Source organism: Silurus aristotelis (genome assembly GCF_946808225.1).
Source record: "Silurus aristotelis genome assembly, contig: scaffold_108, whole genome shotgun sequence".
Taxonomy (NCBI): Eukaryota; Metazoa; Chordata; class Actinopteri; order Siluriformes; family Siluridae; genus Silurus; species Silurus aristotelis.
The window spans coordinates 44,462-70,273 of NW_028149098.1; the positions used below are offsets into that span (position 1 = coordinate 44,462).

At 52.0% G+C, this 25,812-nt stretch overlaps 1 protein-coding gene across 2 annotated transcripts in view; it reads right to left on the bottom strand.

Moving 5' to 3' along the window:
• The window catches only part of u2surp (U2 snRNP-associated SURP domain containing), a 34,213-nt gene extending 11,439 nt beyond the window's left edge, over positions 1-22,774 (bottom strand). Inside the window, exons 1-4 of one of the 2 annotated variants that reach the window (XM_083570846.1) lie at positions 22,669-22,774; positions 12,351-12,516; positions 5,342-5,553; positions 4,679-4,722 (exon numbers count right to left, since the gene is read on the bottom strand). In XM_083570846.1, the coding sequence (XP_083426972.1) occupies positions 4,679-4,722; positions 5,342-5,553; positions 12,351-12,516 (422 nt within the window). In that variant the 5' untranslated portion in view covers positions 22,669-22,774. The remainder of the gene's footprint in view (positions 1-4,678; positions 4,723-5,341; positions 5,554-12,350; positions 12,517-22,668) is intronic. The other variant, XM_083570848.1, reaches the window with a different exon arrangement.
• Positions 22,775-25,812: the final 3,038 nt, after the last annotated feature.

Below are 25,812 nucleotides of genomic sequence, written 5' to 3' on the forward strand. Positions count from 1 at the left end.
ATGTGCGAGCGAGAGAGAGTGTGTATGTGCGAGCGAGAGAGAGAGTGTGTATGTGCGAGCGAGAGAGAGTGTGTATGTGCGAGCGAGAGAGAGAGTGTGTATGTGCGCGTGTGTATGTGCGAGCGAGAGAGAGAGAGTGTGTGTGCGAGCGAGAGAGAGAGTGTGTGTGCGCGCGTGTGTATGTGCGAGTGTGCGCGCGTGTGTATGTGCGAGTGTGCGCGCGTGTGTGTGTGCGAGCGAGAGAGAGAGTGTGCGCGCGTGTGTATGTGCGAGTGTGCGCGCGTGTATGTGCGAGTGTGCGCGCGTGTGTGCGAGCGAGCGAGCGAGAGAGTGTGTGTGTGCGAGCGAGCGAGCGAGAGAGTGTGTGTGTGCGAGCGAGCGAGCGAGAGAGTGTGTGTGTGCGAGCGAGCGAGCGAGTGTGTGTGTGCGAGCGAGCGAGCGTGTGTGTGCGAGCGAGCGAGCGTGTGTGTGCGAGCGAGCGAGCGAGCGTGTGTGCGAGCGAGCGAGCGAGAGAGCGTGTGTGTGCGAGCGAGCGAGCGAGAGAGCGTGTGTGTGCGAGCGAGCGAGCGAGAGAGCGTGTGTGTGCGAGAGAGAGAGCGTGTGTGTGCGAGCGAGCGAGAGAGAGAGCGTGTGTGTGCGAGCGAGCGAGAGAGAGAGCGTGTGTGTGCGAGCGAGCGAGAGAGAGAGTGTGTGTGTGCGAGCGAGAGAGAGAGAGAGAGTGTGTTCGCGCGAGTGTGTGTGTGTATGTGCGAGCGAGAGAGAGAGAGTGTGTGTGCGAGCGAGAGAGAGAGAGTGTATGTGCGAGCGAGAGAGAGAGAGTGTATGTGCGAGCGAGAGAGAGAGAGAGTGTATGTGCGAGCGAGAGAGAGTGTGTATGTGCGAGCGAGAGAGAGTGTGTATGTGCGAGTGTGTATGTGCGAATGTGTATGTGCGAGTGTGTATGTGCGAGTGAGAGAGAGTGTGTATGTGCGAGTGTGCGCGTGTGTATGTGTGTGAGAGAGAGAGAGAGAGCGAGTGTGCGCGCGAGTAAGAGAGAGTGTGTGTGAGTGGGAGAGAGAGTGTATGTATGAGTGTGAGTATGCGAGAGTGTGTATGTGCGAGTGAGAGAGAGAGAGTCTATGTGCGCGTGTGTATGTGTGAGTGTGCGCGTGTGTATGTGCGAGTGTGCGCGTGAGAGAGAGTGTATGTGCGAGCGAGAGAGAGTGTATGTGCGAGCGAGAGAGAGAGTGTGCGAGCGAGAGAGAGAGTGTGCGCGCGCGAGCGAGCGAGAGAGAGAGTGTGTGTGCGCGCGCGAGCGAGAGAGAGAGAGAGTGTGTGCGCGCGCGAGCGAGAGAGAGAGAGAGAGTGTGTGCGCGCGCGAGCGAGAGAGAGAGAGAGTGTGTGCGCGCGCGAGCGAGAGAGAGAGAGCGAGTGTGCGCGCGCGCGAGCGAGAGTGCGCGAGCGAGAGTGCGCGCGAGCGAGAGCGCGCGAGCGAGAGTGCGCGCGAGCGAGAGCGCGCGAGCGAGAGTGCGCGCGAGCGAGAGCGCGCGAGCGAGAGTGCGCGCGCGCGCGAGCGAGAGTGCGCGCGCGCGCGAGCGAGTGTACGCGAGCGAGAGCGCGCGAGAGAGAGTGTGCGCGCGCGCGAGAGTGTGTGTGCGAGTGTGCGCGCGAGTGTTCGCGCGAGTGTGTGTGTGCGAGCGAGAGAGAGAGTGTGTGTGTGCGAGCGAGCGAGAGAGAGAGAGTGTGTGTGTGCGAGCGAGCGAGAGAGAGAGTGTGTGTGTGTGCGAGCGAGAGAGAGAGAGAGTGTGTGTGTGCGAGCGAGAGAGAGAGAGAGAGAGAGTGTGCGCATGCGAGCGAGAGAGAGAGAGAGAGTGTGCGCGTGCGAGTGTGCGCGTGCGAGTGTTCGCGTGCGAGCGAGAGAGTGTGTATGTGCGAGCGAGAGAGAGTGTGTATGTGTGTGTGCGAGTGTGTGTTCGCCCGAGTGTGTGTTCGCCCGAGTGTGTGTTCGCCCGAGTGTGTGCGAGCGAGCGAGCGAGAGAGCGTGTGTGTGCGAGCGAGCGAGCGAGTGTGTATGTGTGTATGTGCGAGTGTGTATGTGCGAGTGAGAGAGATTGTGTATGTGTGAGTGAGAGTGTGAGTGTGCGAGCGAGAGAGAGTGTGTATGTGTGTGTGCGAGTGTGTGTTCGCGCGAGTGTGTGTTCGCCCGAGTGTGTGTTCGCCCGAGTGTGTGTTCGCCCGAGTGTGTGTTCGCCCGAGTGTGTGCGAGCGAGCGAGCGAGAGAGCGTGTGTGTGCGAGCGAGCGAGCGAGTGTGTATGTGTGTATGTGCGAGTGTGTATGTGCGAGTGAGAGAGATTGTGTATGTGTGAGTGAGAGTGTGAGTGTGCGAGTGAGAAAGAGAGAGAGTGTGTGTGTGTGTGTGTTCAAGTAAGAGAGAGAGAGTGTGTATGTGCGAGTGTGCGCGTGTGTATGTGTGTGTGAGAGAGAGAGAGAGAGAGAGTGCGCGCGCGTAAGAGAGAGAGTGTGCGAGTGAGAGAGAGTGTGTATGTGCGAGTGAGAGAGAGTGTGTATGTGCAAATGAAAGAGTATGTGCGAGTGAAAGAGATTGTGTATGTGTGAGTGAGAGTGTGTATGTGCGAGTGTGTATGTGCGAGTGAGAGAGAAAGAGAGAGAGTGTGTATGTGCGAGCGAGCGAGAGAGAGTGTATGTGCGAGCGAGAGAGTATATGTGCGAGAGAGAAAGAGAGAGAGAGTGTGTATGTGCGAGCGAGCGAGAGAGAGTGTATGTGCGAGAGAGAAAGAGAGAGAGAGTGTGTATGTGCGAGCGAGCGAGAGAGAGTGTATGTGCGAGAGAGAGAGAGAGTGTGTATGTGCGAGCGAGCGAGAAAAAGTGTATGTGCGAGCGAGCGAGCGAGAGTCTATGTGCAAGCGAGAGAGAGTGTGTATGTGCAAATGAGAGTGTGTATGTGCGAGTGTGTATGTGCGAGTGAGAGAGAGTGTGTATGTGCGAGTGTGCGCGTGTGTATGTGCGAGTGTGCGCGTGTGTATGTGCGAGTGTGTATGTGCGAGTGAGAGAGAGAGAGTGTGTATGTGCGAGTGTGCGCGTGTGTATGTGTGAGAGAGAGAGTATGTACGAGTGTGAGTGTGCGAGAGTGTGTATGTGCGAGTGAGAGAGTGTGTGTGTATGTGCGAGAGTGAGAGAGTGTGTATGTGCGCGAGTGAGAGAGAGAGTGTATGTGCGAGTAAGAGTGTATGTGCGAGCGAGCGAGAGAGTGTGTATGTGCGGATGAGAGAGAGAGAGTGTGTATGTGCGAGCGTGCGCGAGTGTGTATGTGCGAGTGTGCATGTGCGAGCGTGCGCAAGTGTGTATGTGCGAGTGTGTATGTGCGAGTGAGTGTGTATGTGCACGAATGAGAAAGAGAGAGTGTATGTGCGAGCGAAAGAAAGTGTGTATGTGCAAGTGTGTATGTGCGAGTGAGAGTGTGTATGTGCGAGTGAGAGAGAGAGTGTATGTGCGGATGAGAGAGAGAGAGAGTGTGTATGTGCGAGCGTGCGCGTGCGAGTGTGCATGTGCGAGTGTGTATGTGCGAGCGTGCGCGTGCGAGTGTGCATGTGCGAGTGTGCATGTGCGAGTGTGCGCAAGTGTGTATGTGCGAGTGTGTATGTGCGAGTGTGCGCTAAAGTGTGTATGTGCGAGTGAGAGAAAGTGTGTGTGTGTGTGCGCGAGTGAGAGAGAGAGAGTGTATGTGCGAGTGAGAGAGTGTATGTGCGAGTGTGTATGTGCGAGTGTGTATGTGCGAGTGAGAGGGAGAGTGTGTGTGTGCGTGAGTAAGAGAGAGAGAGTGTGTGAGTGAGAGTGTGAGTGAGTGTGCGAGTGAGAGTGTGAGTGTGCGAGTGAGAGAGAGAGAGTGAGTGAGCGAGTGAGAGAGAGAGAGAGTGAGCGAGTGAGAGAGAGAGTGAGTGAGCGAGTGAGAGAGTGAGTGAGCGAGTGAGAGAGAGAGTGAGTGAGCGAGTGAGAGAGAGAGAGTGAGTGTGCGAGTAAATGAGCGAGCCAGAGAGTGTGTATGTGCGAGTGAGAGAGAGAAAGTGTGAGTGTGAGAGAGAGAGTGTGAGTGTGCGAGTGAGTGAGTGAGTGAGTGAGCGAGTGTGAATGTGCGAGTGAGAAAGAGTGTGAGAGAGTGTGTATGTGCGAGTGAGAGTGCGAGAGAGTGTGTGTGTGTGAGAGTGCGAGTGTGAGAGTATATATGTGCGAGTGTGAATGTGCGAGTGAGAGAGTGTGAATGTGCAAGTGAGAGAGAGAGTGCGAGTGAGAGAGCGAGTGAGAGAGAGTGCGAGTGAGAGAGAGTGCGCGAGTGTGAGAGAGAGTGCGAGTGTGCAAATGAGAGTGCGAGTGAGAGTGAGTGAGAGTGTGAGAGAGTGTGTATGTGCGAGTGAGAGTGTGTATGTGCGAGTGAGTGAGTGTGAGAGAGTGTGTATGTGCGAGTGAGAGAGAGAGAGTGCGAGTGTGAGAGTATATATGTGCGAGTGTGAATGTGCGAGTGAGAGAGAGTGTATATGTGAAAGTGTGAGTGTGCGAGTGTGTGCGAGTGTGTGCTGTTGCTCAGCTGAACAGCGTGTGTAGCGCTCACATGTCCAATGGTGTAGAATCTACAGAGATTGAATCTACATTGATAAGAATTTGGAGAAGAAGAGAAACATGTACCTTTCTGTTGGGATAACCACTTTGACTATGGCTTGCGACAGAGTCTGGATATGAAGTCACATCAGATAATAAACATAGAATAGACGTGAGTATTGTTAAAAGGAAACAAGCATAATACTATATGTAACATTGACCTACAACAGAAAAAGGTCTACGCTGGTCAGTTTTAAAACTTTATAACTGAACTACTGACACATTTACACCACACTGTCTACAAACATCTTTATTCAATTACATCTCTAACAACAAAACCAACAACATTGTGCTCTGAAAATAACATCAACACCTACAATTACAGCAGGGAGACTGTTCATTCTACAGCACTTACCCGTATCAGTGTATAGGGTTTATTCTACACTACAGTTACAGTACAGGAAGTTCACTTTCCCAGGGTTTTATTCCTCACAGTAACCTTCTGAACTTATTATTACACAAGGTGGGAGGAGAAAGATCCAATGTTCTCTCAATCAGAAGGTGTTTATGTACTGTGTATTAATCATACTAATCTGGACCTCAGTCACATGATCTGATAAAGTTCATAGAGAATTGAGGGAACTGTGAGGAACTCAGCCCAGTCTTTCTATAAACCCTTTTTCTCATAGCTAATGTGACAGAACTAAGTACAGCTGTGTGGTCGTGTGGCATCCGTGTGGAGCGAGTTACCTTCTCAAACTCATCTTTGTTCTTGGGAGGGGGAGGCATGGGGGCGTTGGGGTTCTTCAGCCTCTCTTTGGGCTGAGCATTAAAGGGCAGACCTGAGGGTGGAGGAGGCAATGTGTGCTCCATCATGGATGGAGGGATGTAGATGGGGTGAGGGGGAATTGGCACACCTTTGCCCCATCCCAGCTTCATTTCAAAGTTCATTATCATTTTTCCTGAAAGGACAGAAGCAGAATTCAACACCGAACACTGCAGGGAGCTAAAGTTCCACTTCACACACAACCTGTGTTCCTCAATGTAGCTATAATAATACACTCACATTTACACTCCAGCATGAAGGAACATTAAGGAGGAGGAGAAGGAGAGGAGGAAGGCGTCTACAGAGACGGCAGGAAAAGGAGCAGTGTAGGAGAGTAGAGGTTCGGGTTGGTACTTTAAATGTTGGTACTATGACGGGTAAAGGGAGAGAGATAGCTGATATGATGGAGAGGAGAAAGGTAGATGTGTTGTGTGTTCAGGAGATCAAGTGGAAAGGGAGTAAGGCCAGGAACATTGGAGGTGGGTTTAAACTGTTTTATCATGGTGTGGATGGGAAGAGAAATGGTGTAGGGGTGATTCTGAAGGAAGAGTACAGTAAGAGTGTAGTGGAGGTGAAGAGAGTTTCTGATAGGGTGATGATCGTGAAGGTGGAAGTTGAAGGGATGATGATAAATGTCATCAGTGCCTATGCTCCACAAGTTGGCTGTGAGATGGAGGAGAAAGAAAGATTCTGGAGTGAATTAGATGAAGTGGTAGATGGTGTACCTAGGAAAGAACGATTGGTGATTGGGGCAGACTTTAATGGGTATGTAGGTGAAGGGAACAGATGTGATGAGGAGGTGATGGGTAGGTATGGTTTTAAGGAGAGGAATGTGGAAGGGCAGATGGTGGTAGATTTTGCTAAAAGGATGGAAATGGCAGTGGTGAACACGTATTTTAAGAAGAAGGAGGATCATAGGGTGACGTATAAGAGTGGAGGAAGGTGCACACAGGTGGATTATGTTCTGTGTAGGAGATGCAACCTGAAGGAGATTGGAGACTAAGGTGTTGGCGGGGGACAGTGTAGCTAGACAGCATCGGATGGTGGTCTGTAGGATGGTTTTGGAGGCGAAGAAGAAGAGGAGGAAAGTAAGGTTTGAAAGAAGAATAAGATGGTGGAAACTGAAGGAGGAAGAGTGTAGTGTGAGGTTCAGGGAAGAGGTCAGACAGGGGCTTGGTGGTGGTGAAGAGGTGCCGGATGATTGGGCAACTACTGCAGGAGTGATGAGGGAGGCAGCTAGAAAAGTACTTGGTGTGACATCTGGAAATAGAAAGCAAGACAAGGAGACGTGGTGGTGGAATGAGGAAGTGCAGGAGAGCATTAGGGGAAAGAGATTGGCAAAACAGAAGTGGGATCGACAGAGTGATGAGAAAAGTAGGCAGGAGTACAAGGAGATGCGGCAGCAGGTAAAAAGGGATGTGGCGAAAGCCAAGGAAAAGGCATATGAGGACCTGTATAAGAGGTTGGACACTAAGGAAGGAGAAAAGGATTTATACCGATTGGCCAAGCAGAGGGACCGAGCTGGGAAGGATGTACTGCAAGTTAGAGCAATAAAGGATGGAGATGGAAACGTGTTGACTAGTGAGGAGAGTGTGTTGAGAAGATGGAGGGAGTATTTTGAGCAGCTGATGAATGAGGAAAATCAGAGAGAGAGAAGGTTGGAGGATGTGGAGTTGGTGAAGCAGGATGTAGATAGGATTAGTAAGGAGGAAGTGAGAGCAGCGATTAAGAGGATGAAGAATGGAAAGTCGGTTGGACCAGATGACATACCGGTAGAAGCGTGGAGATGTTTAGGAGAGATGCAGTGGAGTTTTTAACCAGATTGTTTAACAGGATTCTGGAAGGGGAGAGGATGCCTGAGGAATGGAGAAGGAGTGTGCTGGTACCGATCTTTAAGCATAAGGGAGATGTGCAGACCTGCAGTAACTACAGGGGAATTAAGTTGATCAGTCACACCATGAAGTTATGGGAAAGAGTAGTGGAAGCCAGGCTGAGAGAAGAGGTGACCATCTGTGAGCAGCAGTATGGTTTCATGCCGAGGAAGAGCACCACAGATGCCTTATTTGCTTTGAGGATGTTGATGGAGAAGTATAGAGAAGGACAGAAGGAGCTGCATTGTGTATTTGTGGATTTAGAGAAAGCGTACAACAGGGTGCCAAGAGAGGAGTTGTGGTATTGTATGAGGAAGTCAGGTGTGTCAGAGAAGTATGTGAGGGTGGTGCAGGACATGTATGAGGACAGTGTGACGCAGTAAAGTGTGCAGTAGGTACGACAGACTGGTTCAGGGTAAAGGTTGGACTGCATCAAGGATCGGCCCTGAGCCCTTTCCTGTTTGCAGTGGTGATGGACAGGTTGACGGACGAGGTCAGACAGGAGTCTCCCTGGACTATGATGTTTGCAGATGATATTGTGATTTGTGGTGAGAGTAGAGAGCAGGTTGAGAAGAGCCTGGAGAGCCTGGAGATATGCGTTGGAGAGAAGGCGAATGAAAGTCAGTAGGAGTAAGACAGAGTACATGTGTGTGAATGAGAGGGAGGGCAGTGGAGTGATGCGGTTGCAGGTAGAAGAGGTGGAGAAGGTGGAGGAGTTCAGGTACCTGGGGTCAACAGTGTAAAGTAATGGAGAGTGTGTTAGGGAAGTAAAGAAAAGAGTGCAGGCAGGGTGGAGTGGGTGGAGAAGAGTGACAGGAGTGATTTGTGATAGAAGAGTATCTGCAAGAATGAAAGGGAAAGTTTATAGGACTGTGGTGAGACCTGAGATGTTGTATGGATTAGAGACAGTGGCATTGAGTAAAAGACAGGAGGTGGAGCTGGAGGTAGCAGAGCTGAAGATGTTGAGGTTTTCGTTGGGAGTGACGAGGATGGACAAGATTAGAAATGAGTTTATTAGAGGGACAGCACATGTAGGATGTTTTGGTGACAAGGTGAGGGAGGCGAGATTGAGATGGTTTGGACATGTGCAGAGAAGGGACATGAATTATATTGGTAGAAAAATGCTGAAGATGGAGCCACCAGGTAGGAGGAAAAGAGGAAGGCCAAGGAGGAGGTTCATGGATGTGGTGAGGGAAGACATGCAGGTAGTTGGTGTAAAAGAGGCAGATATAGAGGACAGGGTGGTATGGAGACGGATGATCCGCTGTGGCGACCCCTAATGGGAGCAGCCGAAAGAAGAAGAAGATGATGAAGGAACATTAACCATATAGTAACATGACCAGAAACACAAACCAACACTAATTTCAATTCAGTTCATTAAAAAAACAGCTGGAATAAAACACCAACTCCTCCTCCTCATCAGAAGAGGCGTGTTACTCACCTGAATGAACTGTAAAACCTTCACATTTTACAACTCAACACACACTCAGTGCTCATCTTAATCCATTCCACCGCCATATTATATTGTACACATACTGGTGTGAAAAAGTGTTTGCCCCTTCCTGATTTCTTAGTTTTGTGCATGTTTGTCACACTTTAATGTTTCTGATCATTAAACTAATTTAAATATTAGTTAAAGAGAACACAAGTGAACACAACCTGAAGTTATTTAAATAAAGGTTTTTATTATTGAGGGAAAACTAAATCCAAAACTACATGGCTCTGTGTGAAAAAGTGTTAAAACTGTGGTTTATCACACCTGAGTTGAATTTCTCTCGCCACACCCAGGCCTGATTACTGCCACACCTGTTTACAATCAAGAAATCTCTTAAATAGGACCTGCCAGACAAAGTGAAGTAGACCAAAAGATCCTTAAAATCCAGACATCTTGCAGAGGTCCAAAGAAATTCAGGAACAAATGAGAAAGAATGTAATTGAGATCCATCAGTCTGGAAAAGATTCTAAAGCTTTGGGACTCCAGAGAACCACAGTGAGAGCCATTATTCACAAATCACAAAAAGATGAAACAGTGGAGAATCTTCAGAGGAGTGGCCGGCCGACCAAAATTACCCCAAGAGCATAGTGACGACTCACCCAAGAGGTCACAAAAGACCCCACAACAACATCCAAAGATCTGCAGGCCTCACTTGCCTCAGTTAAGGTCAGAGTTCATGACTTGGCAAAAATGGTCTGCATGGCAGAGTTCCAAGACAAATAAAGAAACTGCTGAGCAAAAAGAACATAAAGGCTCGTCTCAGTTTTGCCAGAAAACATCTTGATGATCCCTAAGACTTTTGGGAAAACACTCTGTGGACTGACGAGACAAAAGTGAACTTTTTGGAAGGTGTGGGTTCCATTACGTCTGGTGTAAAAGTAACAGCGCATTTCAGAAAAGGAACATCATCCCAATAGTAAAATATGGTGGTAGTGTGATGGTCTGGGGCTTCAGGACCTGGAAGACTTGCTGTGATAAATGTAACCATGAATTCTGCTGTTTACCAAAAAATCCTGAAGGAGAATGTCCACCCATCTGTTCGTGACCTCAAGCTGAAGCGAACTTGGGTTCTGATCCAAAACACACCAGCAAGTCCACCTATGAATGGCTGAAGAAAAGCTGACCTGAATCCTATTGAGATGTTGTGGCATGACCTTAAAAGGGGGGTTCATGCTGGAAAACCCTCCAATGTGGCTGAATCACAACAAATCTGCAGAGATGAGTGACCAAAATTCCTCCACAGCGCTGAAACAGACTCAGTGCAAGTTTTCACAAACGCTTGATTGCAGTTGTTGCTGCAATCTCTTTGATTGGACTCTGTGAAGCTCGAGATGTTTGGACTCTGTGAAGCTCGAGATGTTTCTTATCTATGGTCTGGAGATCCATGAAATTCTGGAGTAAAAACAGGAGCTTTGAGGATGGATTTGGACTGTAGTTAATATCAACAGTCTGCTACACTGACTCAGGACTACAGTTTGCTCTGATCTCCATCACTGCACCTCAACATCGTTTATCTGTAATAAATGGCACTATAAAGTGGCACCAGATGAAGATGAGTCTGGTTCCTCTCAAGGTTTCTTCCTTCTGCATCTCAGGGAGTTTTTCCTTCACCACAGTCTCCACCGGCTTGTTTATCAGGGACAAACTTACACTTATAAAGAACATCTTCATTCTGTATCACCACATTATCTGTGTAAAGCTGCTCTGAGACCATGTTCATTATTAAAAGCGCAATACAAATAAACATGAATTGGACTGAAGTATAGTAAGGAGTAACATGATATAATATAGCAGTGATCTCCAACCTTTTCTGTGCCACAGACCAGTTTAATGTCAGACAGTATTTTCACAGACCGGTCTTTAAGGTGTGGCGGATAAATACAACAAAATAAAATAATACGAGCATAAAAACTGATTTTTAAATATAATAATAATAAACGTAAATCCACTGTTGTTGTTGTTTGTGTGTGAATCCACTGTGGTGGTGTTTGTATGAATTTAGCAGTAATGTATTATGTGTTAGCGGCCGGAGCTCCTTTAAGAAGGTAGTGGATGGAGGTAAGTCATGTGACCGGAGCTCCTTTAAGAAGGTGGTGGATGGAGGTAAGTCATGTGACCGGAGCTCCTTTAAGAAGGTAGTGGATGGAGGTAAGTCATGTGACCGGAGCTCCTTTAAGAAGGTGGTGGATGGAGGTAAGACATGTGACCGGAGCTCCTTTAAGAAGGTGTTGGATGGAGGTAAGTCATGTGACCGGAGCTCCTTTAAGAAGGTAGTGGCTGGAGGTAAGTCATGTGACCGGAGCTCCTTTAAGAAGGTAGTGGATGGAGGTAAGTCATGTGACCGGAGCTCCTTTAAGAAGGTGGTGGATGGAGGTAAGTCATGTGACCGGAGCTCCTTTAAGAAGGTAGTGGCTGGAGGTAAGTCATGTGACCGGAGCTCCTTTAAGAAGGTGGTGGATGGAGGTAAGTCATGTGACCGGAGCTCCTTTAAGAAGGTAGTGGATGGAGGTAAGACATGTGACCGGAGCTCCTTTAAGAAGGTGGTGGATGGAGGTAAGTCATGTGACCGGAGCTCCTTTAAGAAGGTAGTGGATGGAGGTAAGACATGTGACCGGAGCTCCTTTAAGAAGGTGGTGGATGGAGGTAAGTCATGTGACCGGAGCTCCTTTAAGAAGGTAGTGGCTGGAGGTAAGTCATGTGACCGGAGCTCCTTTAAGAAGGTGGTGGATGGAGGTAAGTCATGTGACCGGAGCTCCTTTAAGAAGGTGGTGGATGGAGGTAAGTCATGTGACCGGAGCTCCTTTGAGAAGGTGGTGGATGGAGGTAAGTCATGTGACCGGAGCTCCTTTAAGAAGGTGGTGGATGGAGGTAAGTCATGTGACCGGAGCTCCTTTAAGAAGGTAGTGGATGGAGGTAAGTCATGTGACCGGAGCTCCTTTAAGAAGGTAGTGGATGGAGGTAAGTCATGTGACCGGAGCTCCTTTAAGAAGGTGGTGGCTGGAGGTAAGACATGTGACCGGAGCTCCTTTAAGAAGGTGGTGGATGGAGGTAAGTCATGTGACCGGAGCTCCTTTAAGAAGGTAGTGGCTGGAGGTAAGTCATGTGACCGGAGCTCCTTTAAGAAGGTGGTGGATGGAGGTAAGTCATGTGACCGGAGCTCCTTTAAGAGGGTGGTGGATGGAGGTAAGTCATGTGACCGGAGCTCCTTTAAGAAGGTGGTGGATGGAGGTAAGTCATGTGACCAGAGCTCCTTTGAGAAGGTAGTGGATGGAGGTAAGTCATGTGACCGGAGCTCCTTTAAGAAGGTAGTGGATGGAGGTAAGTCATGTGACCGGAGCTCCTTTAAGAAGGTAGTGGATGGAGGTAAGTCATGTGACCGAGGCATCATGACCTGCATCAAGAGTGAGTCATAGACACATGTGGAGGAGAAAATTTGTGGAGGAGGAATTTTCCAAAATAAAACATTGTTCAGAACCAGATAATAAATAAAGAAATAATGTAAGTTATGTATTCTTTCTGTGCAGCCCGGTGTGGAGATTATTGTAAACTTATGTGTCGCACTCTCACCATTTAAATGTTTAAGCGCTCGTTCTGCATCTTTCCTCGTCATGAAAGCCACGAATCCACAGTTTCTCTCTCGAGCTCTCTCTTCATCAGTCCTGGGCCACATGATCTTTACACTCGCTAATGGCCCGTAGCGTCCAAACTCCTGGCATAACATCTCCTCGTTCATCTACAAAACAAACACACACAAAATAACCAACTAAAATGCAACATGACTGGTTAAGGGTCACATTACCAGGCTGAACAGTTAAAACTTAAGACACACATTTATTCTATCACTCAGAGACCAATAAAAGCATAATCACTGTGCTTGGGAAAGTGTATAGTGGAAGGTGTGTGTGTGTGTGTAGTGGAGGAAGGTGTGTGTGTGTGTGTGTGTAGTGGAGGAAGGTGTGTGTGTGTAGTGGAGGAAGGTGTGTGTGTGTGTGTGTGTAGTGGAGGAAGGTGTGTGTGTGTAGTGGAGGAAGGTGTGTGTGTGTAGTGGAGGAAGGTGTGTGTGTGTAGTGGAGGAAGGTGTGTGTGTGTGTGTGTGTGTAGTGGAGGAAGGTGTGTGTGTGTAGTGGAGGAAGGTGTGTGTGTGTGTGTGTGTGTAGTGGAGGAAGGTGTGTGTGTGTGTGTGTGTGTAGTGGAGGAAGGTGTGTGTGTGTGTGTGTGTAGTGGAGGAAGGTGTGTGTGTGTGTGTGTGTGTAGTGGAGGAAGGTGTGTGTGTGTGTGTGTGTGTGTGTGTGTAGTGGAGGAAGGTGTGTGTGTGTGTGTGTGTGTGTAGTGGAGGAAGGTGTGTGTGTGTGTGTAGTGGAGGAAGGTGTGTGTGTGTGTGTAGTGGAGGAAGGTGTGTGTGTGTGTGTAGTGGAGGAAGGTGTGTGTGTGTGTGTAGTGGAGGAAGGTGTGTGTGTGTGTGTGTGTGTAGTGGAGGAAGGTGTGTGTGTGTGTGTGTGTGTGTGTGTGTGTGTGTAGTGGAGAAAGGTGTGTGTGTGTGTGTGTGTGTGTGTGTAGTGGAGGAAGGTGTGTGTGTGTGTGTGTGTGTGTGTGTGTGTGTGTGTGTGTGTGTGTGTAGTGGAGGAAGGTGTGTGTGTGTGTGTGTGTGTGTGTGTGTGTAGAGGAGAAAGGTGTGTGTGTGTGTGTGTGTGTGTGTGTGTGTGTGTGTAGTGGAGAAAGGTGTGTGTGTGTGTGTGTGTGTGTGTGTGTGTGTGTGTGTGTGTGTGTGTAGTGAAGAAAGGTGTGTGTGTGTGTGTGTGTGTGTGTGTGTGTGTGTGTAGTGGAGAAAGGTGTGTGTGTGTGTGTGTGTGTGTGTGTGTAGTGGAGAAAGGTGTGTGTGTGTGTGTGTGTGTGTGTGTGTGTGTGTGTGTGTGTGTGTGTGTAGTGGAGAAAGGTGTGTGTGTGTGTGTAGTGGAAAAAGGTGTGTGTGTGTGTGTGTGTGTGTGTGTGTGTGTGTGTGTGTGTGTGTGTGTGTGTGGTGGAGAAAGGTGTGTGTGTGTGTGTGTGTGTGTGTGTGGTGGAGAAAGGTGTGTGTGTGTGTGTGTGTGTGTGTGTGTGGTGGAGAAAGGTGTGTGTGTGTGTGTGTGTGTGTGTGTGTGTGTGTGTGTGTGTGTGTGTGTGTGTGTGGAGGAGAAAGGTGTGTGTGTGTGTGTGTGTGTGTGTGTGTGTGTGTGGAGGAGAAAGGTGTGTGTGTGTGTGTGTGTGTGTGTGTGTGTAGTGGAGAAAGGTGTGTGTGTGTGTGTGTGTGTGTGTGTGTGTGTGTGTGTGTGTGTGTGTGTGTGTAGTGGAGAAAGGTGTGTGTGTGTGTGTGTGTGTAGTGGAGAAAGGTGTGTGTGTGTGTGTGTGTGTGTGTGTGTGTGTGTAGTGGAGAAAGGTGTGTGTGTGTGTGTGTGTGTGCGTGTAGTGGAGAAAGGTGTGTGTGTGCGCGTGTGCGTGTAGTGGAGAAAGGTGTGTGTGTGCGCGTGTGCGTGTAGTGGAGAAAGGTGTGTGTGCGCGTGTGCGTGTAGTGGAGAAAGGTGTGTGTGTGCGCGTGTGCGTGTAGTGGAGGAAGGTGTGTGTGCGCGTGTGCGTGTAGTGGAGGAAGGTGTGTGTGTGCGCGTGTGCGTGTAGTGGAGGAAGGTGTGTGCGCGCGTGTGCGTGTAGTGGAGGAAGGTGTGTGCGCGCGCGTGCGCGTAGTGGAGGAAGGTGTGTGCGCGCGCGTGCGTGTAGTGGAGGAAGGTGTGTGTGTGCGCGCGTGCGTGTAGTGGAGGAAGGTGTGTGTTTGCGCGCGTGTGGGTGTAGTGGAGGAAGGTGTGTGTTTGCGCGCGTGTGGGTGTAGTGGAGGAAGGTGTGTGCGCGCGTGTGGGCGTAGTGGAGGAAGGTGTGTGCGCGCGTGTGGGTGTAGTGGAGGAAGGTGTGTGCGCGCGTGTGCGCGTAGTGGAGGAAGGTGTGTGTGTGCGCGTGGGCGCGTAGTGGAGGAAGGTGTGTGTGTGCGCGTGGGCGCGTAGTGGAGGAAGGTGTGTGTGTGCGCGTGGGCGCGTAGTGGAGGAAGGTGTGTGTGTGCGCGTGGGCGCGTAGTGGAGGAAGGTGTGTGTGTGCGCGTGTGCGCGTAGTGGAGGAAGGTGTGTGTGTGCGCGTGTGCGCGTAGTGGAGGAAGGTGTGTGTGTGCGCGTGTGCGCGTAGTGGAGGAAGGTGTGTGTGTGCGCGTGTGCGCGTAGTGGAGGAAGGTGTGTGTGTGCGCGTGTGCGCGTAGTGGAGGAAGGTGTGCGCGCGTGTGGGTGTAGTGGGCGCGTAGTGGAGGAAGGTGTGCGCGCGTGTGGGTGTAGTGGGCGCGTAGTGGAGGAAGGTGTGTGTGCGCGCGTGGGCGTGTAGTGGAGGAAGGTGTGTGTGCGCGCGTGGGCGTGTAGTGGAGGAAGGTGTGTGTGCGCGCGCGTGGGCGTGTAGTGGAGGAAGGTGTGTGCGCGCGCGCGGGCGTGTAGTGGAGGAAGGGGTGTGCGCGCGCGCGCGGGCGTGTAGTGGAGGAAGGGGTGTGCGCGCGCGCGGGCGTGTAGTGGAGGAAGGGGTGTGCGCGCGCGCGGGCGTGTAGTGGAGGAAGGGGTGTGCGCGCGCGCGGGCGTGTATCGGAGGAAGGGGTGTGCGCGCGCGCGGGCGTGTATCGGAGGAAGGGGTGCGTGCGCGCGCGGGCGTGTAGCGGAGGAAGGGGTGCGTGCGCGCGCGGGCGTGTAGCGGAGGAAGGGGTGCGTGCGCGCGCGGGCGTGTAGCGGAGGAAGGGGTGCGTGCGCGCGCGGGCGTGTAGCGGAGGAAGGTGTGTGTGTGCGCGCGTGGGCGTGTAGCGGAGGAAGGTGTGTGTGTGCGCGCGCGTGGGCGTGTAGCGGAGGAAGGTGTGTGTGCGCGCGCGTGGGCGTGTAGCGGAGGAAGGTGTGTGTGTGCGCGCGTGGGCGTGTAGCGGAGGAAGGTGTGTGTGCGCGCGCGGGCGTGTAGCGGAGGAAGGTGTGTGTGTGCGCGCGCGGGCGTGTAGCGGAGGAAGGTGTGTGTGTGCGCGCGCGGGCGTGTAGCGGAGGAAGGTGTGTGTGCGCGCGTGGGCGTGTAGCGGAGGAAGGTGTGTGTGCGCGCGTGGGCGTGTAGCGGAGGAAGGTGTGTGTGCGCGTGGGCGTGTAGCGGAGGAAGGTGTGTGTGTGTGCGCGTGGGCGTGTAGCGGAGGAAGGTGTGTGTGTGTGCGCGTGGGCGTGTAGCGGAGGAAGGTGTGTGTGTGCGCGTGGGCGTGTAGCGGAGGAAGGTGTGTGTGTGCGCGTGGGCGTGTAGCGGAGGAAGGTGTGTGTGTGCGCGTGGGCGTGTAGCGGAGGTAGGTGTGTGTGTGCGTGTGGGCGTGTAGCGGAGGTAGGTGTGTGTGTGCGTGTGGGCGTGTAGCGGAGGTAGGTGTGTGTGTGCGTGTGGGCGTGTAGCGGAGGTAGGTGTGTGTGTGTGTGTGGGCGTGTAGCGGAGGAAGGTGTGTGTGTGAGTGTGGGCGTGTAGCGGAGGAAGGTGTGTGTGTGCGCGTGGGCGTGTAGCGGAGGTAGGTGTGTGTGTGTGTGGGCGTGTAGCGGAGGAAGGTGTGTGTGTGCGCGTGGGCGTGTAGCGGAGGAAGGTGTGTGTGTGCGCGTGGGCGTGTAGCGGAGGAAGGTGTGTGTGTGCGCGTGGGCGTGTAGCGGAGGAAGGTGTGTGTGTGCGCGTGGGCGTGTAGCGGAGGAAGGTGTGTGTGTGCGCGTGGGCGTGTAGCGGAGGAAGGTGTGTGTGTGCGCGTGGGCGTGTAGCGGAGGAAGGTGTGTGTGTGCGCGTGGGCGTGTAGCGGAGGAAGGTGTGTGTGTGCGCGTGGGCGTGTAGCGGAGGAAGGTGTGTGTGTGCGCGTGGGCGTGTAGCGGAGGAAGGTGTGTGTGTGCGCGTGGGCGTGTAGCGGAGGAAGGTGTGTGTGTGCGCGTGGGCGTGTAGCGGAGGAAGGTGTGTGTGTGCGCGTGGGCGTGTAGCGGAGGAAGGTGTGTGTGTGCGCGTGGGCGTGTAGTGGAGGAAGGTGTGTGTGTGCGCGTGGGCGTGTAGTGGAGGAAGGTGTGTGTGTGCGCGTGGGCGTGTAGTGGAGGAAGGTGTGTGTGTGCGCGTGGGCGTGTAGTGGAGGAAGGTGTGTGTGTGCGCGTGGGCGTGTAGTGGAGGAAGGTGTGTGTGTGCGCGTGGGCGTGTAGTGGAGGAAGGTGTGTGTGTGCGCGTGGGCGTGTAGTGGAGGAAGGTGTGTGTGTGCGCGTGGGCGTGTAGTGGAGGAAGGTGTGTGTGTGCGCGTGGGCGTGTAGTGGAGGAAGGTGTGTGTGTGCGCGTGGGCGTGTAGTGGAGGAAGGTGTGTGTGTGCGCGTGGGCGTGTAGTGGAGGAAGGTGTGTGTGTGCGCGTGGGCGTGTAGTGGAGGAAGGTGTGTGTGTGCGCGTGGGCGTGTAGTGGAGGAAGGTGTGTGTGTGCGCGTGGGCGTGTAGTGGAGGAAGGTGTGTGTGTGCGCGTGGGCGTGTAGTGGAGGAAGGTGTGTGTGTGCGCGTGGGCGTGTAGTGGAGGAAGGTGTGTGTGTGCGCGTGGGCGTGTAGTGGAGGAAGGTGTGTGTGTGCGCGTGGGCGTGTAGTGGAGGAAGGTGTGTGTGTGCGCGTGGGCGTGTAGTGGAGGAAGGTGTGTGTGTGCGCGTGGGCGTGTAGTGGAGGAAGGTGTGTGTGTGCGCGTGGGCGTGTAGTGGAGGAAGGTGTGTGTGTGCGCGTGGGCGTGTAGTGGAGGAAGGTGTGTGTGTGCGCGTGGGCGTGTAGTGGAGGAAGGTGTGTGTGTGCGCGTGGGCGTGTAGTGGAGGAAGGTGTGTGTGTGCGCGTGGGCGTGTAGTGGAGGAAGGTGTGTGTGTGCGCGTGGGCGTGTAGTGGAGGAAGGTGTGTGTGTGCGCGTGGGCGTGTAGTGGAGGAAGGTGTGTGTGTGCGCGTGGGCGTGTAGTGGAGGAAGGTGTGTGTGTGCGCGTGGGCGTGTAGTGGAGGAAGGTGTGTGTGTGCGCGTGGGCGTGTAGTGGAGGAAGGTGTGTGTGTGCGCGTGGGCGTGTAGTGGAGGAAGGTGTGTGTGTGCGCGTGTGGGCGTGTAGAGGAGGAAGGTGTGTGTGTGTGTGTGTGGGCGTGTAGTGGAGGAAGGTGTGTGTGTGTGTGTGTGGGCGTGTAGTGGAGGAAGGTGTGTGTGTGTGTGTGTGTGGGCGTGTAGTGGAGGAAGGTGTGTGTGTGTGTGTGTGGGCGTGTAGTGGAGGAAGGTGTGTGTGTGTGTGTGTGGGCGTGTAGTGGAGGAAGGTGTGTGTGTGTGTGTGTGGGCGTGTAGTGGAGGAAGGTGTGTGTGTGTGTGTGTGGGCGTGTAGTGGAGGAAGGTGTGTGTGTGTGTGTGTGGGCGTGTAGTGGAGGAAGGTGTGTGTGTGTGTGTGGGCGTGTAGTGGAGGAAGGTGTGTGTGTGTGTGTGGGCGTGTAGTGGAGGAAGGTGTGTGTGTGTGTGGGCGTGTAGTGGAGGAAGGTGTGTGTGTGTGTGGGCGTGTAGTGGAGAAAGGTGTGTGTGTGTGTGGGCGTGTAGTGGAGGAAGGTGTGTGTGTGTGTGTGTGCGTGTAGTGGAGGAAGGTGTGTGTGTGTGTGTGTGCGTGTAGTGGAGGAAGGTGTGTGTGTGTGTGTGTGTGCGTGTAGTGGAGGAAGGTGTGTGTGTGTGCGTGCGTGTAGTGGAGGAAGGTGTGTGTGTGTGTGTGCGTGCGTGTAGTGGAGGAAGGTGTGTGTGTGTGTGTGCGTGCGTGTAGTGGAGGAAGGTGTGTGTGTGTGTGTGCGTGTAGTGAAGGAAGGTGTGTGTGTGTGTGTGTGCGTGTAGTGGAGGAAGGTGTGTGTGTGTGTGTGCGTGTAGTGGAGGAAGGTGTGTGTGTGTGTGCGTGTAGTGGAGGAAGGTGTGTGTGTGTGTGTGTGCGTGTAGTGGAGGAAGGTGGTGTGTGTGTGTGTGTGTGTGTGTGTGTGTGCGTGTAGTGGAGGAAGGTGTGTGTGTGTGTGTGTGTGCGTGTAGTGGAGGAAGGTGTGTGTGTGTGCGTGCGTGTAGTGGAGGAAGGTGTGTGTGTGTGCGTGCGTGTAGTGGAGGAAGGTGTGTGTGTGTGTGTGCGTGCGTGTAGTGGAGGAAGGTGTGTGTGTGTGTGTGCGTGCGTGTAGTGGAGGAAGGTGTGTGTGTGTGTGTGTGCGTGTAGTGAAGGAAGGTGTGTGTGTGTGTGTGTGCGTGTAGTGGAGGAAGGTGTGTGTGTGTGTGTGCGTGTAGTGGAGGAAGGTGTGTGTGTGTGTGTGTGTGCGTGTAGTGGAGGAAGGTGTGTGTGTGTGTGTGTGTGTGCGTGTAGTGGAGGAAGGTGTGTGTGTGTGTGTGTGCGTGTAGTGGAGGAAGGTGTGTGTGTGTGTGTGTGTGTGCGTGTAGTGGAGGAAGGTGGTGTGTGTGTGTGTGTGTGTGTGTGTGTGTGCGTGTAGTGGAGGAAGGTGTGTGTGTGTGTGTGTGTGTGTAGTGGAGGAAGGTGTGTGTGTGTGTGTGTGTGTGTGTGTAGTGGAGAAAGGTGTGTGTGTGTGTGTGTAGTGGAGAAAGGTGTGTGTGTGTGTGTGTGTGTGTAGTGGAGAAAGGTGTGTGTGTGTGTGTGTGTGTGTGTGTAGTGGAGAAAGGTGTGTGTGTGTGTGTGTGTGTAGTGGAGAAAGGTGTGTGTGTGTGTGTGTGTAGTGGAGAAAGGTGTGTGTGTGTGTGTGTGTAGTGGAGAAAGGTGTGTGTGTGTGTGTGTGTGTAGTGGAGAAAGGTGTGTGTGTGTGTGTGTGTAGTGGAGAAAGGTGTGTGTGTGTGTGTGTGTGTAGTGGAGAAAGGTGTGTGTGTGTGTGTGTGTGTAGTGGAGAAAGGTGTGTGTGTGTGTGTAGTGGAGAAAGGTGTGTGTGTGTGTGTGTGTAGTGGAGAAAGGTGTGTGTGTGTGTGTGTGTGTGTAGTGGAGAAAGGTGTGTGTGTGTGTAGTGGAGAAAGGTGTGTGTGTGTGTAGTGGAGAAAGGTGTGTGTGTGTGTAGTGGAGAAAGGTGTGTGTGTGTAGTGGAGAAAGGTGTGTGTGTGTGTAGTGGAGAAAGGTGTGTGTGTGTGTAGTGGAGAAAGGTGTGTGTGTGTGTAGTGGAGAAAGGTGTGTGTTTGTGTGTGTGTGTAGTGGAGGAAGGTGTGTGTGTGTGTGTGTGCGCGTGTAGTGGAGGAAGGTGTGTGTGTGTGTGTGTGCGCGTGTAGTGGAGGAAGGTGTGTGTGTGTGTGTGTGCGCGTGTAGTGGAGGAAGGTGTGTGTGTGTGTGTGTAGTGGAGAAAGGTGTGTGTGTGTGTGTGTAGTGGAGAAAGGTGTGTGTGTGTGTGTGCGTGTAGTGGAGAAAGGTGTGTGTGTGCGTGTAGTGGAGGAAGGTGTGTGTGTGTGTGTGTGTGTGTGTGTAGTGGAGAAAGGTGTGTGTGTGTGTGTGTGTGTGTGTGTGTGTGTGTGTGTGTGTGTGTGTGTGTGTGTGTGTGTGTAGTGGAGAAAGGTGTGTGTGTGTGTGTGTGTGTAGTGGAGAAAGGTGTGTGTGTGTGTAGTGGAGAAAGGTGTGTGTGTGTGTAGTGGAGAAAGGTGTGTGTGTGTGTAGTGGAGAAAGGTGTGTGTTTGTGTGTGTGTGCGTGTAGTGGAGGAAGGTGTGTGTGTGTGTGCGTGTAGTGGAGGAAGGTGTGTGTGTGTGCGTGTGTGTGTGCGTGTGTGTGTGCAGTGGAGAAAGGTGTGTGTGTGTGTGTAGTGGAGAAAGGTGTGTGTGTGTGTGTGTAGTGGAGAAAGGTGTGTGTGTGTGTGTGCGTGTAGTGGAGGAAGGTGTGTGTGTGTGTGCGTGTAGTGGAGGAAGGTGTGTGTGTGTGTGCGTGTAGTGGAGGAAGGTGTGTGTGTGTGTGTGTGCGTGTAGTGGAGGAAGGTGGTGTGTGTGTGTGTGTGTGTGTGTGTGTGCGTGTAGTGGAGGAAGGTGTGTGTGTGTGTGTGTGTGCGTGTAGTGGAGGAAGGTGTGTGTGTGTGCGTGCGTGTAGTGGAGGAAGGTGTGTGTGTGTGTGTGCGTGTAGTGGAGGAAGGTGTGTGTGTGTGTGTGTGTGTGTGTGTAGTGGAGAAAGGTGTGTGTGTGTGTGTAGTGGAGAAAGGTGTGTGTGTGTGTGTAGTGGAGAAAGGTGTGTGTGTGTGTGTGTGTGTGTGTGCATGCAGTGGAGAAAGGTGTGTGTGTGTGTGTGTGTGTGTAGTGGAGAAAGGTGTGTGTGTGTGTGTGCGTGTAGTGGAGGAAGGTGTGTGTGTGTGTGTGTGTAGTGGAGGAAGGTGTGTGTGTGTGTGTGTGTGTGTGTGAGTGTAGTGGAGGAAGGTGTGTGTGTGTGTGTGTGTGTGTGAGTGTAGTGGAGGAAGGTGTGTGTGTGTGTGTGTGTGTGTGTGTGCGTGTAGTGGAGGAAGGTGTGTGTGTGTGTGTGTGTGTGTGTGCGTGTAGTGGAGGAAGGTGTGTGTGTGTGTAGTGGAGGAAGGTGTGTGTGTGTGTGTGTGTGTGTGTGTAGTGGAGAAAGGTGTGTGTGTGTGTGTGTGTGTGTGTAGTGGAGAAAGGTGTGTGTGTGTGTGTGTGTGTGTGTGTGTGTAGTGGAGAAAGGTGTGTGTGTGTGTGTGTGTGTAGTGGAGAAAGGTGTGTGTGTGTGTGTGTGTGTGTGTGTAGTGGAGAAAGGTGTGTGTGTGTGTGTGTGTGTGTGTAGTGGAGAAAGGTGTGTGTGTGTGTGTGTGTGTGTGTGTAGTGGAGAAAGGTGTGTGTGTGTGTGTGTGTGTGTAGTGGAGAAAGGTGTGTGTGTGTGTGTGTGTGTAGTGGAGAAAGGTGTGTGTGTGTGTGTGTGTGTGTGTGTGTGTAGTGGAGAAAGGTGTGTGTGTGTGTGTGTGTGTGTGTGTGTGTGTGTGTGTGTGTAGTGGAGAAAGGTGTGTGTGTGTGTGTGCGTGTAGTGGAGGAAGGTGTGTGTGTGTGTGTGTGTGTGTGCGTGTAGTGGAGGAAGGTGTGTGTGTGTGTGTGTGTGTGTGTGTGTGTGTGTGTGTGTGTGCGTGTAGTGGAGGAAGGTGTGTGTGTGTGTGTGTGTGTGTGTGTAGTGGAGAAAGGTGTGTGTGTGTGTGTGTGTGTAATGGAGAAAGGTGTGTGTGTGTGTGTGTGTGTGTGTGTAGTGGAGAAAGGTGTGTGTGTGTGTGTGTGTAGTGGAGAAAGGTGTGTGTGTGTGTGTGTGTGTGTAGTGGAGAAAGGTGTGTGTGTGTGTGTGTGTGTGTGTGTGTGTGTGCGTGTAGTGGAGAAAGGTGTGTGTGTGTGTGTGTGTGTGTGTGTGTGTAGTGGAGAAAGGTGTGTGTGTGTGTGTGTGTGTGTGTGTGTAGTGGAGAAAGGTGTGTGTGTGTGTGTGTGTGTGTGTGTGTGTAGTGGAGAAAGGTGTGTGTGTGTGTGTGTGTGTGTGTGTGTAGTGGAGAAAGGTGTGTGTGTGTGTGTGTGTGTGTGTAGTGGAGAAAGGTGTGTGTGTGTGTGTGTGTGTGTAGTGGAGAAAGGTGTGTGTGTGTGTGTGTGTGTGTGTAGTGGAGAAAGGTGTGTGTGTGTGTGTGTGTGTGTGTAGTGGAGAAAGGTGTGTGTGTGTGTGTGTGTGTGTGTGTGTGTGTAGTGGAGAAAGGTGTGTGTGTGTGTGTGTGTGTGTGTGTGTGTGTGTGTGTGTAGTGGAGAAAGGTGTGTGTGTGTGTGTGTGTGTGTGTGTGTGTGTGTGTGTGTGTGTGTGTGTGTACGCATACACAAGGTCTTATACATATAGTCATTAATAATATTAAACAGAAACACACCTGAGGGTTTATGTTGCCCAGGTACAGATTCGTGGTTGTAGGATCACCAACATCATGTGAGCCTGGAGCAGATTCATCTAAAACTAAAACACAAACTGATCAACTCTCCATGGTATACACACACACACACACACACACACACACACACACACACACACACACACACACACACACCTTCCTCCACTACATACATACATACATACATATATACACATACACACACACACACACACACCTTCCTCCACTACACACACACACACACACCTACCTACCTTCCTCCACTACACACACACACACCTTCCTCCACTACATACATATACACACACACACACACACAAACACCTTCCTCCACTATACACACACACACACACACCTTCCTCCACTACACACACACCCACCTTCCTCCACTACACACACACACACACACCCACCTTCCTCGACTACATACATACACACACACCCACCTTCCTCGACTACATACATACACACACACACACCCACACCTTCCTCCACTACATACATACACACACCCACACCTTCCTCCACTACATACATACACACACCCACACCTTCCTCCACTACATACATACATACATACATACACACACACACACACACACACACACACACACACACACACACACACCTTCCTCCACTACACACACACATATATACATACACACACACACACACACACACACACCTTCCTCCACTACACACACACATATATACATACACACACCCACACCTTCCTCCACTACATACATACACACACCCACACCTTCCTCCACTACATACATACATACATACATACACACACACACACACACACACACACACACACACACACACCTTCCTCCACTACACACACACACATATATACATACACACACACACATATATACACACACACACACACACCCCTTCCTCCACTACACACACACACACACACACACCTTCCTCCACTACACACACACCTTCCTCCACTATACACACACACACACCTTCCTCCACTATACACACACACACACACCCCTTCCTCCACTACACACACACACACACCCCTTCCTCCACTACACACACACACACACCCCTTCCTCCACTACACACACACACACACCCCTTCCTCCACTACACACACACACACACCCCTTCCTCCACTACACACACACACACACACCTTCCTCCACTACACACATACACACACCCACACCTTCCTCCACTACATACATACATACATACATACACACACACACACACACACACACACACACACACACACCTTCCTCCACTACACACACACACATATATACATACACACACACACATATATACACACACACACACACACCCCTTCCTCCACTACACACACACACACACACACACCTTCCTCCACTACACACACACCTTCCTCCACTATACACACACACACACCTTCCTCCACTATACACACACACACACACCCCTTCCTCCACTACACACACACACACACCCCTTCCTCCACTACACACACACACACACCCCTTCCTCCACTACACACACACACACACCCCTTCCTCCACTACACACACACACACACCCCTTCCTCCACTACACACACACACACACCCCTTCCTCCACTACACACACACACACACACCTTCCTCCACTACACACACACACACACACCTTCCTCCACTACACACACACACACACACCTTCCTCCACTACACACACACACACACACACCTTCCTCCACTACACACACACACACACCTTCCTCCACTACACACACACACACACACCTTCCGCCACTACACACACACACACACACCTTCCGCCACTACACACACACACACACACACACCTTCCGCCACTACACACACACACACACCTTCCGCCACTACACACACACACACACACACACCTTCCGCCACTACACACACACACACACACACACCTTCCTCCACTACACACACACACACACCTTCCTCCACTACACACACACACACACCTTCCTCCACTACACACACACACACACCTTCCTCCACTACACACACACACACACCTTCCTCCACTACACACACACACACACCTTCCTCCACTACACACACACACACACCTTCCTCCACTACACACACACACACACCTTCCTCCACTACACACACACACACACCTTCCTCCACTACACACACACACACCCTTCCTCCACTACACACACACACACACCTTCCTCCACTACACACACACACACACCTTCCTCCACTACACACACACACACACCTTCCTCCACTACACACACACACACACCTTCCTCCACTACACACACACACACACACCTTCCTCCACTACACACACACACACACACCTTCCTCCACTACACACACACACACACACCTTCCCCCACTACACACACACACACACCTTCCTCCACTACACACACACACACACACCTCCCTCCACTACACACACACACACACACCTCCCTCCACTACACACACACACACACACACACACACACACACACCTTCCTCCACTACACACACACACACACCTTCCTCCACTACACACACACACACACCTTCCTCCACTACACACACACACACACCCTTCCTCCACTACACACACACACACACCTTCCTCCACTACACACACACACACACACACCTTCCTCCACTACACACACACACACACACCCTTCCTCCACTACACACACACACACACCCCTTCCTCCACTACACACACACACACACCCCTTCCTCCACTACACACACACACACACCCCTTCCTCCACTACACACACACACACACCCCTTCCTCCACTACACACACACACACACCCCTTCCTCCACTACACACACACACACACACCCCTTCCTCCACTACACACACACACACACCCCTTCCTCCACTACACACACACACACACCCCTTCCTCCACTACACACACACACACACCCCTTCCTCCACTACACACACACACACACCCCTTCCTCCACTACACACACACACACACCCCTTCCTCCACTACACACACACACACACCCCTTCCTCCACTACACACACACACACACCCCTTCCTCCACTACACACACACACACACCCCTTCCTCCACTACACACACACACACACACACCTTCCTCCACTACACACACACACACACAC